Here is a 14,119-nt window from a genome sequence, read left to right as displayed (position 1 = left end):
AGCTTAACCGACCGATATGAAAGGGACCACTTCCTAAGTCAGTGAGAAGTGACAGGTGTCAGTCACATTCAAGTCTCCTACTCCCCCACTCCCCGCTCTCTTTTCCTTTTGTGTGCTTTAGAGACAAGTGCTGAGTGAAAAACCTTCCTGCACCTTGAGAGAAAACATAACGTGCAACGTTAAAACACATTCATCCTTTCCGATATTTTGATTCACTGGTAGACATTTTACTAAAGCACCAATTTTTGGTGAAGCCATTGAAAGAAAATTATTACTAAACATTTTCACTTCTTAGATTAGCTAAATAATGAAGCTAACATTGGTAAAACAATGATTAATTCTTGAAGCTTAGAAAAGTTACAGTAACCAGGTTTCTTACCTACAACAATGCCATAGGAAAAAAACAGAAAGTAGATATTAGGGGCAAAGCCACTCAACATTAGGCCTCCGGCCACCATGAAGCCACTGAAGATCGTCACGGGTCTTGCTCCAAAAGATGAGACACAGAGGCTGCAGATAGGACCTAAAAAATAAATGAAACTTTCACTTATTCCACAATAATCACCTTTCACAATCATATTATCCATCCCATCAACACTAAAATAATAACGAACATCTGTGTATTTACGACGTGCTGGACACTATGTGCTTCATACAGGCAACCTCGTTTCGTTTTCATCTTATTGCAACCCTGGGAGGTACATGCTATTGTTGTCCTCATTTTTTGATACTGAAATTAAAGTGTGAGGATGGTAAGGTCACATAGTTAAGAAGGGGGTGTTCTGGAGTCAGACTTTCTTCAAATTTGAGCTCTACTACTAGCTGGTTCTTTGATCTCAGACAACTTATTTGATGTCTTTGTGCCTCAGTTTTTTCATCTGAAAACTGGATTAATAATAACAGCCCCCTCCTAATGTTACCGTGAGGACAAATTAGAGCACAGATGTAAAGCTGATCACAAGGCCCAGCACAAGCAAGTGCCCCATCAGTGCTCATTCTCCAGCCATCGATGCGATTAACGGGGTAAAAACACCGTTAATCTGACCCCCGAGCCCATGGTCTTAGCCTTCGTATTCTAAGGACTTTTGTCTCCTGCATGTCCCATGCACCTTTCTCACCCAGAGCTCCTCTCCAGCACAAGGCCTGTCATATAACTGGTGATGAAAACAGAGGTGCTGATTGACTGAATACAAACAACAGTGACCCTGTAGAGCAGGAGTGGGGAACTGCAGTCCGCGTGCCACATCGCTTGGTCTGGCCCTGCCAAGGCAACCGCAGGAAGGACTCGAAATTCAGTATATCTAGGAGCTAATTTTTAAGTTGATAATTTTGTATGGCCCTTGAATGATGTTATAAATATCCAAATGGCCCTTGGCAGAAAAAAGGTTCCCCACCCCTGCTGTAGAGGGAAGAAGTGGGGGTGAAGTAGTTATTCTCTCCCTAGAGAATATTCTGGCAGGTGGGGCCAAATGGAAAAGCACCCTACCCGTCCAGGTATAGGCCTGTCTGTCCCGCTGTCCCACATTCCTCGTGTAACCTGGAATGTAGGGAAAGAAGCACACTGTTGACTGACAGGTAAAAGTGGCCATTACCTGGTCCTGTTCTATATATAGGTGGGCAACTTCTCATATAACAGCATTTAAGTGCTAGTGAAATTCTGTCCCATTAGCACTGTACCTGGAAAGTACCTACAAGTACAGAGCTTAGCATATTAGAAATAAAAGGATATTAAGGGTTATTCAACCCAATAGTCTCATCTACATGGAGGGATGTAAATGTGCTCATTTCATGGGTGTGTTCAGTCTATAAATTTTCGCTGGGCTATACTCTCATGACATATACACTTTTCTATATATATCTTTTACTTTAATGAAAAAATGTCAAATGGGGAAATGATGATGCAATCTACCCATAGGTTCATCGTTAGTAAGTGGTAGAGCCAGAATCCCCAAGCCTGGCATTCTCACCAATTACAGTAGTCACCCTTATCCATGGATTCCCTTTCCATAGTTTCAGTTACCCTAAGTCAACCGCAGTCTGCAAACATTAAATGGAAAATTCCAGAAATAACAATTCAGAGTTTACAAATTTAATTCATAAGTTTTAAATTGCATGCCATTCTGAGCAACATAATCACATCTCTTGCCATCCCGCTTTTTCCCGCCTGGAGCTGAATCACCCTTTGTCCAGTGCATCCACGCTGTATATACGCTATCCGTCTATTAGTCACTTAGCCTCTTGGTTATCAGGCCGACTGTCTCAGTATCGCAGTACTTGTATTCAAGTAGCCCTCATTTTCTTAATGGCCCCAAAGCCATTCATATAACTTTTAATACAGAATATTGTTATAATTGCTCTATTTTATTAGTTATTGTTACATTTTACTGTGCTTAATTTAGAAATTAAACCTTATCATAGGTATGGATGTATAGAAAAAAACATGGTATCTATAGGGTTCAATACTGTCCATGGTTTCAGGCATCCAGTGGGAGTTTGCAACATATCCACCATGGGTAAGGGGGAACTACTGTACCAGAGAATCGCCTAAGTGTATATTTAATTTAAGACCAGGTTATGAGCACTGAGATAGCACATAGTTCTCAATACCTGTGACTCTCTCACATTCCTCTCTGGTCATAAACTGAAATGGCAGGCGCCATGGCAGGTTCTCTCTAGTGTGAGCCAGTACAGAAGAATACACTGATATATTTATATGACAAACAGAGGGGAGCATTCTGTGCCAGTGTTTTAAAAGGAAAATCCATTTGAAATACCAAACTTTTCCAATAGTTGAGTTGTCCATATACCCAATGAGAAATACTTGGATACTTTAAAGATAGAAACAATTTTAAGGTTCAAATCTCATAAATGGTTGACACCATAAAGGCATGACCTTTCTCTGTTGTTTAACAAATTGTGTTGACATTGAGAATTAGTGTTTACATATTTAATAAGCACAGTGGAACTGAAATACAGAGATTATTACTGGCATACTTGAAAAGTTTCCAGTTTCATCCTCAAAGCAGGACTTCAAATCTACATTCCTTGATGCATCTTATTAACTCCATAAGGAAATCCAGAGTTTGGAAAGCTCAGAGTGGGGATGAAGGGTATAATTTTCATAGCATGTACAACCAAACCCACTGTTTTATAAAATACATAATTTATTATCAATTATGTTATAAGTTCTTAAATTATTTTTGCCTAATACATGAACTTTAAAAAAATTAAGCTTAAGGAGAAAATGAGTAGAAATTATTTGACAGATGAAAACAACAAATTGAAAACTGTTTTTAAAAAAATTCTAGCCCTAGTCAGTTTTGCTCAGTGGTTAGAGCACTGGTCCATGGACTGAAGGGTCCCAGGTTCAATTTCAGCCAAGGGCACATTCCTCAGGTGCTGGGGGTGCATGTGGGAGGCAACCAATTGATGTGTCTCTCTCTCTCATTGATATTTCTCTCTCTCTACCCCTTCCACTCTCTTTGAAAAGCAATGGAAAAAATATCCTTGGGTGAAAATTAAAAAAAAAAAAAAAAACAAAAACATTTACTTTCACACTGCCACCTGCTGCTTACTTAGAGAAAAGCGGACATCATTTAAAAATTTTTGTTTTTATTTAAGTGTAGTTGGTATACAATCTTATATTGGTTATATTAGTTTCAGGTATACAATACAGTGATTCAACATTTTTAAACCTTAAAATATGGTCACCTTACTAATTCTAGTAATCATCTATCACCATGTAAACTTATTACAATATAGTTGACTACATTCCCCTTCTCCTTTTTACCCATCCTCCCACCACCCCCTTCTGGTAACCATCCCTTTGGTATCTGTTTCTATGAGTCTCTGTTTGTTTTGTTTTTAGATTCCCAATATAAGTGAAACCATATGGTATTTGTCTCTCTCTGTCTGACTTATTTCACTTAGCACAATACCCTCTAGGTCCATCCATGTTGTTGCAAATGGTAAGATTTCATTCTTTTTCATTGCTGCATTATATATAGCTCATCTTCTTTATCCATTCTGTCAGTGAACACCTGGGTTGCTTCCACATGTTGGCTATTGTAAACAATGCTGCAATGAATACAGAGGCGCATATATCTTTTCAAATGACTGTTCTCATTTTCTTTGGATAAATACTCCCAAATAGGTCATATATCTATTTTTAGTTTTTGAGGCATCCACATGCTGTTTTTTGCAGGGGCCGCACCATTTTTCAGTCCCACCAACAGTGCACAAGGGTTCTCTTTTCTCTACATCCTCACCAACAATTTAGTCGTTGATTTTTTGGTAATAGCCATTCTGACTGGTATGAGGTGGTATTTCACTGTGGTTTTGATTAGCATGCTCCTGATGATTAGTGATGCTGAGCACCTTTTCATATGCCTTTCAGCCATCTGTATGTCTTCTTTAGAGAAATGTCTTTTCATGTCCTCTGCCCATTTTTTCACAGATTTTGTTGTTGTTATTGAGTTGTATGAGTTTCTTATATATTTTGGATATCAACCCCTTATCAGATGTATTTCATTTGTGAATGTATTCTCCCAGTTAGTAAGGTTGCCTTTTTGTTTTGTTGAAGGTTTCCTTTGCTATGTATAAGCTTTTTAGTTTGATGCAGTCTCATTTGTTTATTTTTTTTCTTTTGTTTCCCTTGCTCAAGGGGACATGTCCAAAAAGATATTACTTAGACTGATGTTAGATAGTTTACTTCCTATTTTCTTCTAGGAGTTTTATGGTTTCAAGCCTTATATTTAACTCTTTAACCCATTTTGAGTTGTTGTTTTTTATATGGTGTAAGAGAGTGGTCTCATTTTCTTTTTTTGCATGTACCTGTCCAGGTTTCCCAACACCACTTGTTAAAGAGTGTATATTTTTACCTCCTTTGTCATAGATTAGTTGACCATATAAGCAAGGGTTTATTTCTGGGCTCTCTATTCTGTTCCATTAACCTATGTGTCTGTTTTTGTGCCAGTACCATACCATTTTGATTATTATAACTTTGTAGTATAGTTTGAGATCAGGGACCATGATACCTCCAACTTTGTTCTTCTTTCTCAAGATTGCTTTGGCTATTAGGGGTGTTTTGGGTTTTCAGAAAAGAAAGATCATGATGGGCCAAGGAAGTGAGCCTTGAACTGGGCCATGAAGTTTGGTCTGTCAACAAAAGGGGTGAAAATACATTCTAACAGAGAGAACAGAACCCTAATGTGGTTTTCCAATCTATAATAATTATTAAATAGCTTTGGGAAAGAAATTATTCCCTTTGGGAAATAAATTAACTTTCATGCCCTTCTCTCTTCCAGAAAGTTTCAGAGTCCCAAAAGTGGAAGGATTGCCAGACCTGCTGCACTGAAGCCATAAGTACGTATAGTGAGAAATAAAAAACAGCAGTAACCAGGATGTGTGACTGCAGCAGGGCAAGGATTTCCTAACAGAGTAGACTGGGCCCATAAGAGTCCCATGCCCTCCACCTATAATGCAGAAAGCTCAACAAAAGAGCAAGTTCCTCATTCCTTCCTCCTGCTGAGACCAGGAATTTTAAATCTGTCATCTCTCTGAGGAAGAGAAAGGCACTAAGGAGCTACACCCACTCAAATCCTCGATTCCATGTATATTATTGACTGCCTTGCTTGTTGGTTGGTTTGACAGTATTATGTAGAGATGAAGGAGAGCTTAACTAAAATCTGCCATTCTTCTCACCAATTCTGGAACTGCCCAGCACACTGTGAACTGGCCACTGTAACAGAATCCTTGTAGGAGGCAGAATTTCAGTCCTGCTTGAATGAATGTGGCCTAGCAATCTCAAATGACCATCACACCTTTCAACAATCACAATTGCTCTTTCTCCAGACAAATTTACTCTACTGAAATGCATCATCTGCAGTGCAGACTCCAGGCCTTTGCATACATGGACTCTGCATGGCCTGCCTTTTCCCTCACCATCCACCTTACATGGCCCATCCCCCTATGTGGCTCACCTATCTCTATAAAACTCCAAAGATTGTCTTGTCCTTGCTATTCTCCTTGGAATTTGGGATGTCTCAAATTATCAGTAACCTTTTTTTCTGTCTCTTCCCTGAAATTACAAGTCCCTTTAAAGCACGGATGACATCTTCTAGTGCAGAGGAGAGACTCTATGTGTGGGTATTGTGGTAGGCAGTGAGACAGACTCGAGCAGAGCAAGGACCATGGGTCAGGTACAGAAGGTCACCAGGGTGGAAAGCCCTGGGTGCCTAGCAAAGGACAATTGTAGGGTGGGAACTCACTCTCAGGGTGACCTTTCCTCCCCTAGCATATCGATGGTCATGCCATTTGGACCCCCTGACGTTTCCTCCCTAGAGATAACATCTAGGCCCAGAAGAGCAGTAAAGCCAGACAAGTGACACCAAGGCTGACCTCAGGACCAGCTGCACTGAATAATGACCCCTGCCTTGGCGCCAAGCAATCAATCAGTGGAGACCTCAACCCTAAAAGAACACACCTAGAAAGCTGCTGAATATTCTATTGAGATTTTCCCCTGGGACAGCCCCTAAAATCTCCATCCTTAAAACCCTTAGGACTGAGGAGCCAGCTTGTCTCTCTCCCAGGAGTAGGCCTGCACCTTTCCTTTGACCTTCCCCATGCCCCCAGGCACATTACCATTAGCTTCCTCAATCCCAAACTCCAAGGGCCCTTCTTTTACCTCTTTAACTTGTTTCCTAAGCCCATTTCTTCTACAAATTACTTCTTCTACCTCTGTGATTTTCCAAATAAATGTTCCCTTATATATTGAGTCTTGGCTCTGAAATCTTTCCTAGCCAGAACTCAAGTACTGAGGTTGCAGAACCCAGGTCCAGTCTGATCCCACCCGGTCTAACACCTGGTGCCCTTCCCACCACCTACAACAGGTATAATGATGGTGAGCTTGTTCTCAATGTACAACTCACAGAGGTAGGCTCCTTGGTACCCAGCTTTTTGCATCCCGAGGGTCATTACCACAAATAATTCAGGCCAGGGAAAAAAGTATTTTCTCCTCAATTACTCAAGTTTCAAAGAGAAGGAATTACAATCATGAAGAATATGAAGTTAAGAATTGCATGTCTTTTCATAGTTCTAATGTGCTACTCTGAGCTACTCACCAAATCTAGGTTTGTCAGAGACAAGTGGTGGCCCTTAAATTCCAGAGGCTTAGATACAATCTTGACAAAGTTCCAGCTCTCTCTCCTGCCCACCCCCCTGGAAATGTCTTTGTCTTTCATCTTGAAGGAACCTGTCCTTTTGTAGATTCTTTGGAACTGCTTCGGAAAGTAATTTTATTTGTGGGTGATTGCTTCTCTACTAACCAATATTTGTAGAGCACATACCATATGCCAAGCACCATCCCAACTGTTCTACACAACAGTCATATAAGGTAGCTACTTTATTGTCTCCAATTTAAAGATGAAGAAACAGGCTTACCAGGTTAGAAAAACTGGGATTCAGTTGCCACATCTTCTCTTAGAGAATGGGCTTCAGATTGGGTAGGTCATTTAATCTTGAGGACAATAATGCTCATCTCAGTGCATTGTTTTTAGGATCAACTAAGATCAAGTAAGTGAAAGTGTCTGATTTAAGCCAGGCACACAAGGTCACTTAGTGAACTTAAGGGACAAGCACATGAAGAATAGAATTTGTATGCTGCTCGGCAATTGTACTTGTTCTACTGTGCCTTACTCAATTATAAAGTTTCAGAGGTCACATCACAGAACTAGTCAAAGATGACTCTTACCATGACTTCTCTGGACAAAACTGAGGAAAGAAAATAACTCATTTTTTTCAGATATGATATGGCCTGCCTGTATCATAATCATCTGGGGAACTAGTTAAAAGAAGACTCCTGGGCCCACCCCCATTGCCACACCACTGACTGAGGGGTAGGAAATTGGCTTTTTAGATAAGTTCAAATAATGTATACATACTCCTGAATTTAAGAGCAACTGTATATATTTTGCATATATATGTAAAGCACATCTCTTATCAAATATAGATATGTATACACATATGTATAAATTATATTTTATCAAAAAGGATGCAAAGATATCCATTTATGAGTGTTTTTCACCAAAGCCCCACCAGAACCAGGACCATTGGACATGATTTATTTTTCATGATTTAAGTGGCATAAGCAGTGCCACACCTGAGCAGAAACATACAGTAGTTCCCTTTAAAAATAAGTCTAAGCAAATCATACATCAAGGAATTATCCAAAAGCACAATATTAAAATTTAAAGAGAGAGGGCTTAGTTTCCCAACTGAAAACCACTTTGGGGGCTTTTAAAAATTCACATATCTGGGTCCCAGGGTAGATTGACTGACTTAGAATGCTTGAGGACCAAATCCAAGCAATTATATGCTAAACTTTTTCTATAGGTGATTCTAACTACCCCCCTGGTTAAGAACCACTGACAACCATTTGAGTCACCAACATGAGATACTTTTCCCATTTCCAAGGTATCAACCTGTTCGTTTCTCTGTAGAACAAAGTTTTCAACAAAATAAAGGGTTAATGTGGTACACACACTTGTAGACACCTCTTGCTAATACTATATTACCATAGTTTTCAGGGTTTTTCCTTTAGTTTATGCTATGAAGAGTCAAGGGAAGCCAATATCACATATGTTCAGTGGACCTCAACCAACTGCGCGCGCGCGCACACACACACACACACACACACACACACACACACACACCCATAAATGGTAGCTCTCCAGCTATTATTTTTTCCCACCATTTCCTCTGAACCCTTTGGTCTCCTTACTCTATGCTCATCTTCAAAAGCTTTGATTAGCTTTTCTTCATCTAGTTGATGACATGAAAGTTAAGTGACCTTAGCACAAGGTCCCTCAGCTAAATAGTGGTAGAGCCAGGACTTGAATTAGTCTCTGACTTAAGATCAACACCCCCTCCCATACCCACCCCAGTACTTGTCGTCTCCTCTGAACTTCAGTGGGTTGCTCTCTATCTCCAGTCTCAAGCAGGGGTGGCTTCATGGGCTTGTGACCTATGCAATTGCACAGGGCTCAGCTCTTAGCAGGGCCAAACACTTGATTTGCTGTTCTGTTGTTGCTGTCTTGAATTCTTAATTTTTTTTTTAACAAGGGCCCTGTATTTTCATTTTGCACTGGGGCCTGCAAATTATGCAGCTGATCTTGCCTACAAGTAAAGGGAGCTGTTCCTGGCCCTTGAGACAGAGTGAACTTAGAGGAAGTACAGAGTTGCAGTTCAGTTTTCAGTCTCAGCGTCAGCTCTGACCACCAAAGTAAATTACATTCCTGTTTGACTTACTATTTGCTAATTGAATGGTGACTAACTGGAGAACATTAAAAAGTTATCTCCCCTTCCTATTAGGTCATGTTCTCAAAATCAGTACTTGATAGTAACATATAAATTATCATCCACTTGTACTTCGCAGATTTACAAACAATTCACATTTTCAAAAACGCTTTCAGATGAGATCATGGTAAAAACCCTTTCAAACAAATCTTGGGCAAACTTTTACTGTTTCTCTTGAGCTCATAATGATAACATAATTTTCATTTGTTTGGTTATGTTTAGTCATCTTATCTGACATGGACTGAGCACTGTTTTTCAAGTTTTGTTTTTGTTTTTAAGTTGGATGTATTTATTTTTTTACTTTATTTTTAATTATAGATGACATGCAATATTATATTAGTACCGGATGTACCACATTGTGATACAACATTTATATACCTTACAAAGTGATCATCACAATAAGTCTAGTAACCATCTGCCACTGTACATAGTTATTAGGATCAAGTCTTGGTTTTAATTTAACATCAGTGAGAAGCAACTGTTTTTGTTTTGTTTTGTTTTAAGAAGTCCCCTTTAGGATACAGGAAAGACAACACTTTAAAAAAGAAATGGCTAATGCATTTTGTTTTCATGAAATTATTGTAGAGCTGAAAAATACCTTACAAATCTCCACATTTAATGTCCTTATTTTCCCCATAAGAATAGAGATTGTGATTTGCTCAACAAATCATGTCAAGTTGAGAGCACACAGGAAGAGACCCCAGGGCTGATGACCCAATCTAGGTCACCATTTTAACACACCTGTAAGCTGTGCCAACAAAGTGAGACTGATAATCACTAAATATTACCTCAGAGTTCAAACTATTACCCCAGAAATTGAAGTGTCATATGACTTTAAGTCTTAAAATGAAAATAAAAACTCTCCTGCTATTCTCTGTAATGATGATAGGAATCACTATTATATCAGATATAAACATTTATCAAGAATATTACTTTTGGAGACATTATATGAAGGTCACACAAAAATACATCACATATCTTATAAATAACACTATGTTAAAATCCTTACTAGCATCATCATTGTGAAGTGGGACTACCCTTTGCCATGTAAAATTCTTCTTATAAAGGTAAATGGCATCCAGCCATTCTATGTACAAGACTCTGAATGCAGGACATGTGATTTGATCACAGTGTATCTGAATTAGAGAGGCGTAATTATGAATCACATAAGAATTTCTTACAGGACTGCTGCATATCATTTGGCCCTTTGGTCACCAGCATTCGGTGGACATACTGAATCACTGCCCTCATTTCCCTGTATCATTCTTACTCATGGAACTGTGTTTCTCACAAGACTGTGAGCCTTTTAAGGACAGGAATGATGTGTTTGCTGTTCATCTTTTCACATTTGGAATCTAGCACACTGCCTAGCACATAGCAGCAAATAAATGAATAAAGAAATGAATGAATGAATATCTTATGGAATTCCTGTATTTTCACACAAATTTATTTACAGTGAAAGAATTCTATAATCTCAATGAAGGCAAGAAAATATGTGTTATACTTTAAAAACTAATAACCTACTATGCCTTGTACAGCGTTAATGACGCAGCAAAAGAAATTAAGTGACTAATGAGTAAGGAGAGGCATCCATTTATCCACTTACTTGCAAGCAAGCCCACTCCACTTGCGAGGGACCCGACCCAGGCCGTTTTTCCTTTCCCTTCACCAAAGACATCCAGCCATTCTATGTATAAGACCCCAACCGCCACTGGGGACCCGTAGCACAGAAACTGAGTGAAGAAGGAGACCAGCACAATCACCCAGCCCCATCCGCCATCAGGTGACTTCTTCATTTCCATTGTCAGGCGAGATCAAGGTGTTTCTCTGCAGTTTCTTAAACAAAAACAAACAGAAAAGAAAGGCATATTTAGAGTGTGGTGGGGCACGGTATTTTGGATTAAAAATATCTTCTAAATTAAACCATAAAAGATATTTTCGAAAAATACACGTGAAAAAGCATAAAATATCACTAACATATCCAGTTAACTTTACTTTTTTTTTTTTTTTTTATGATTTAAATAAGTGATGCATCCACATGGCTCAAAAAATTTTTTTTAATCATAAAAAAGGCAGAGGGTGAAAAGTCTCCTTCCCAATTTTATTCCCTTTCACCACATCCCCAGCCTCACCCAGCCACCAAAATCACTGATTTTGGTTTCTTGTTACACTTTGGGTTCCCCAGGAAGCAGACTCTTAGCAAGAAGGAGGTTTACTGGGAGTGTTCGCTTCCTAAGCAAGGAGCAGAGAGCAGGGGAAGGTAAGCTGCCAGGCTGCATGAAGGAAGGGAGCTTCCCAGGCTGCGGTGAGCCCTTAGAGTTGCCCACCTGGGAGCTGGCCCGTGTGGATGACCCCGGGATGGGGGCCGCCCAGGAAGGGGCAGGCATGACCTTCGGTGAGGGGCTCTCCTCCACCGAGGCAGTCAGCCCCCAGGGCGGTTGCCAGCGGAGGGCCATCTGCCATCAGCCCTTTCAAGGGCTGGGGCGAGGAATCTTTCATTTTTGAAGGGAGTCTAGAGGGCAACTGGCAGCACATCACAATGTCCACCAATCTGAGTACCTTCCAGAGCTCCTTTAGCCAATACAAGCAAAACCAAGCAAATCGCCTTAGAGTTCCCTCTTTTTGGACAAAAAGTACAAAATTGTACATTTTATTCCATACCTTGTTTTAGTCACTTAACACCCTTAGAGATATTTTCCTATCAATACTAGAGGGCATTCATATATATATACATACACACACACACACATATACACATGCATACATATGGATATATACACACACACACACAGTTTATATATACACACACACGGTATATCACCATATCACTATATACTTATTTACTTATTGAAAGGCAAAAAAAAAAAATTACAAGATTAAAAAAAATAATAATAACAAAGGTATACGGTCTTAATCCACTTATTTCCTGCCTAACTCCCGCATCTTTCATGGATAACCAATGCTTCTTGCCTTTTTTATATCCTTCTAGAGTTTATGCATAACTAAGTAACTCAAAATATAGATTTCCTTTATTATTTTACACAAAATAGCATGCTTACATACACTTGTATGTCTTGCTCTTTTTTTACTTAACAAATTAGTTTTTTAATCAGAAAAAAATTTTTAGTTTCTCACTTGACAAATATCTTGAAGACCCTTCACATCAATGCGTGGAGACCTTCCTTGCTTTTTTCTTTCTGCTGCACTGTGTTCCAGGATAGGGTTTTCTCTGAACTCTTTAACCAGTCCCCTATGGCTAACAATGAAAAACAGAGCTCCAGTAAATAACCTTATATATGTGTAATCTTTTGCCCATATGCATAGCTGTTAGGTAAAACCCCAAAAGAGGAATTGCTGAGTCAAAGGGCATGTACATTTTAAATTCTAATTAGTATTACCAAATTTGCTTCAAGCAATTGAATCACTTTATATTATCCTCAGCAATTTTGAGTGTGTTGTAAAAATTTTGGATTTTTGTCAGTTTGTTGGCTTTAAAAGAGTACTTCATTATAGTTTTAAGGTGCATTTCTTAGCATTCTCTGAGTGTTGCGTGTTGCTTCATAAATGAAATGCCATTTGTAATTCCTATCTAATTCTTGGGTATATAGGGCTATATTTCTGGATTTTCTGTTTTGTTCCACTGGTCTATCTATTCACTCACCACTACCACATTAATTTAATTACCAAGTCTTTTAAAAAATATATTTTAAGTTATAGTGGGGCTAAGTTCCTTCTCTCTATATACATATTGCATAGCTTTTCAGTATTTCCTTGGCTCTTCTTGTTTATTTACTTTTTTACATAAATTTCAGAATCAGTTTGTCTGGCTCTAAAAACATCTGATGGTGCTTTTATGAGGACTGAACTACATTTACAAGTTGATTTAAGGAAAATTAATACTTTTATGATGTTGAGTCTAAGAACATGGTGTCCCTATCCATTTGCTCAAGTCTACTTTTGTGTTTAAAGTTTTCCCCAACATTTATTTTTATTTTATCTTTAGATATTTTATCTTTTTTGCTAACCTTATAATTGGGGTTATTTCTTTGATTTTTCTGTTGATGTCTATATGTTAATTTCGGATCCCACTGCCTTACTAAATTCTCTTGCTTGCAGTAGATCTTTGGATGATTCTTTTAGGTATATACAATACACAATAAAATATAGTTATATAATAATCTACAAACTGATGGTCTTATCTCATTTTGAACTTTTACACTCCCAACTTCCTTCTTTGTCTTTGAACAGGGCACTCAGAATAATGTTAAATAATAAGACTGTACATCTTTGTCTAGTTTCTAACTTTAGTTGGATTGCTCTCAAATGTCATGGCGCTGCCTCTGAGGCTTAGATAGGTCTCTTTCACAAAGTTAAGAGAATATTCATATTTTTCTATTTTTGACTGTTATAAAGAATGCTTACTACATTTTATCAACTGAATTTCCAGTACACAGAGAGATGATAATGATTTTCTTGTTATAACTTTTAATGTAATAGAATCTGTATTTCCTACTATTAAACTATCCTTGAATTATTGGATTAAATCTTCCTTGGTTAATGCACTATTTTGATTATGTCAATCTACTTGGGGGAATTTTTAAATTCATAAGTGAGACTTGTCTTTTTTAATTTTTAGGTTTGAGTATCAAAATGATATTTTTTAAAAATTTGAAAATGTTCCGTCTTTTTCTAAGTTCTGAAACAGTGTATGTGGCAATGTATGTGGAAGCCCAAGGCCTGGCAGCCCTGCTCCCAACAGTGCCTC

General features: G+C 38.5%; 1 protein-coding gene across 5 annotated transcripts in view; it reads right to left on the bottom strand.

Moving 5' to 3' along the window:
- Positions 1-14,119, bottom strand: part of SLC16A9 (solute carrier family 16 member 9) — a 51,461-nt gene that overhangs the window by 16,418 nt on the left and 20,924 nt on the right. For 3 of the 5 annotated variants that reach the window (XM_081158680.1, XM_081158677.1, XM_081158681.1), the window contains exons 2-3: positions 10,961-11,190; positions 380-523 (exon numbers count right to left, since the gene is read on the bottom strand). In XM_081158680.1, the coding sequence (XP_081014806.1) occupies positions 380-523; positions 10,961-11,156 (340 nt within the window). In that variant the 5' untranslated portion in view covers positions 11,157-11,190. Of the gene's footprint in view, positions 1-379; positions 524-10,960; positions 11,191-12,489; positions 13,636-14,119 lie in introns of those variants that run through there. The other 2 variants (XM_081158678.1, XM_081158679.1) reach the window with 2 other exon arrangements.

This window comes from Miniopterus schreibersii, assembly GCF_964146895.1.
Source record: "Miniopterus schreibersii genome assembly, chromosome: 14".
Classification (NCBI taxonomy): domain Eukaryota; kingdom Metazoa; phylum Chordata; class Mammalia; order Chiroptera; family Miniopteridae; genus Miniopterus; species Miniopterus schreibersii.
This window is presented reverse-complemented; position numbering and strand designations above follow the sequence as displayed.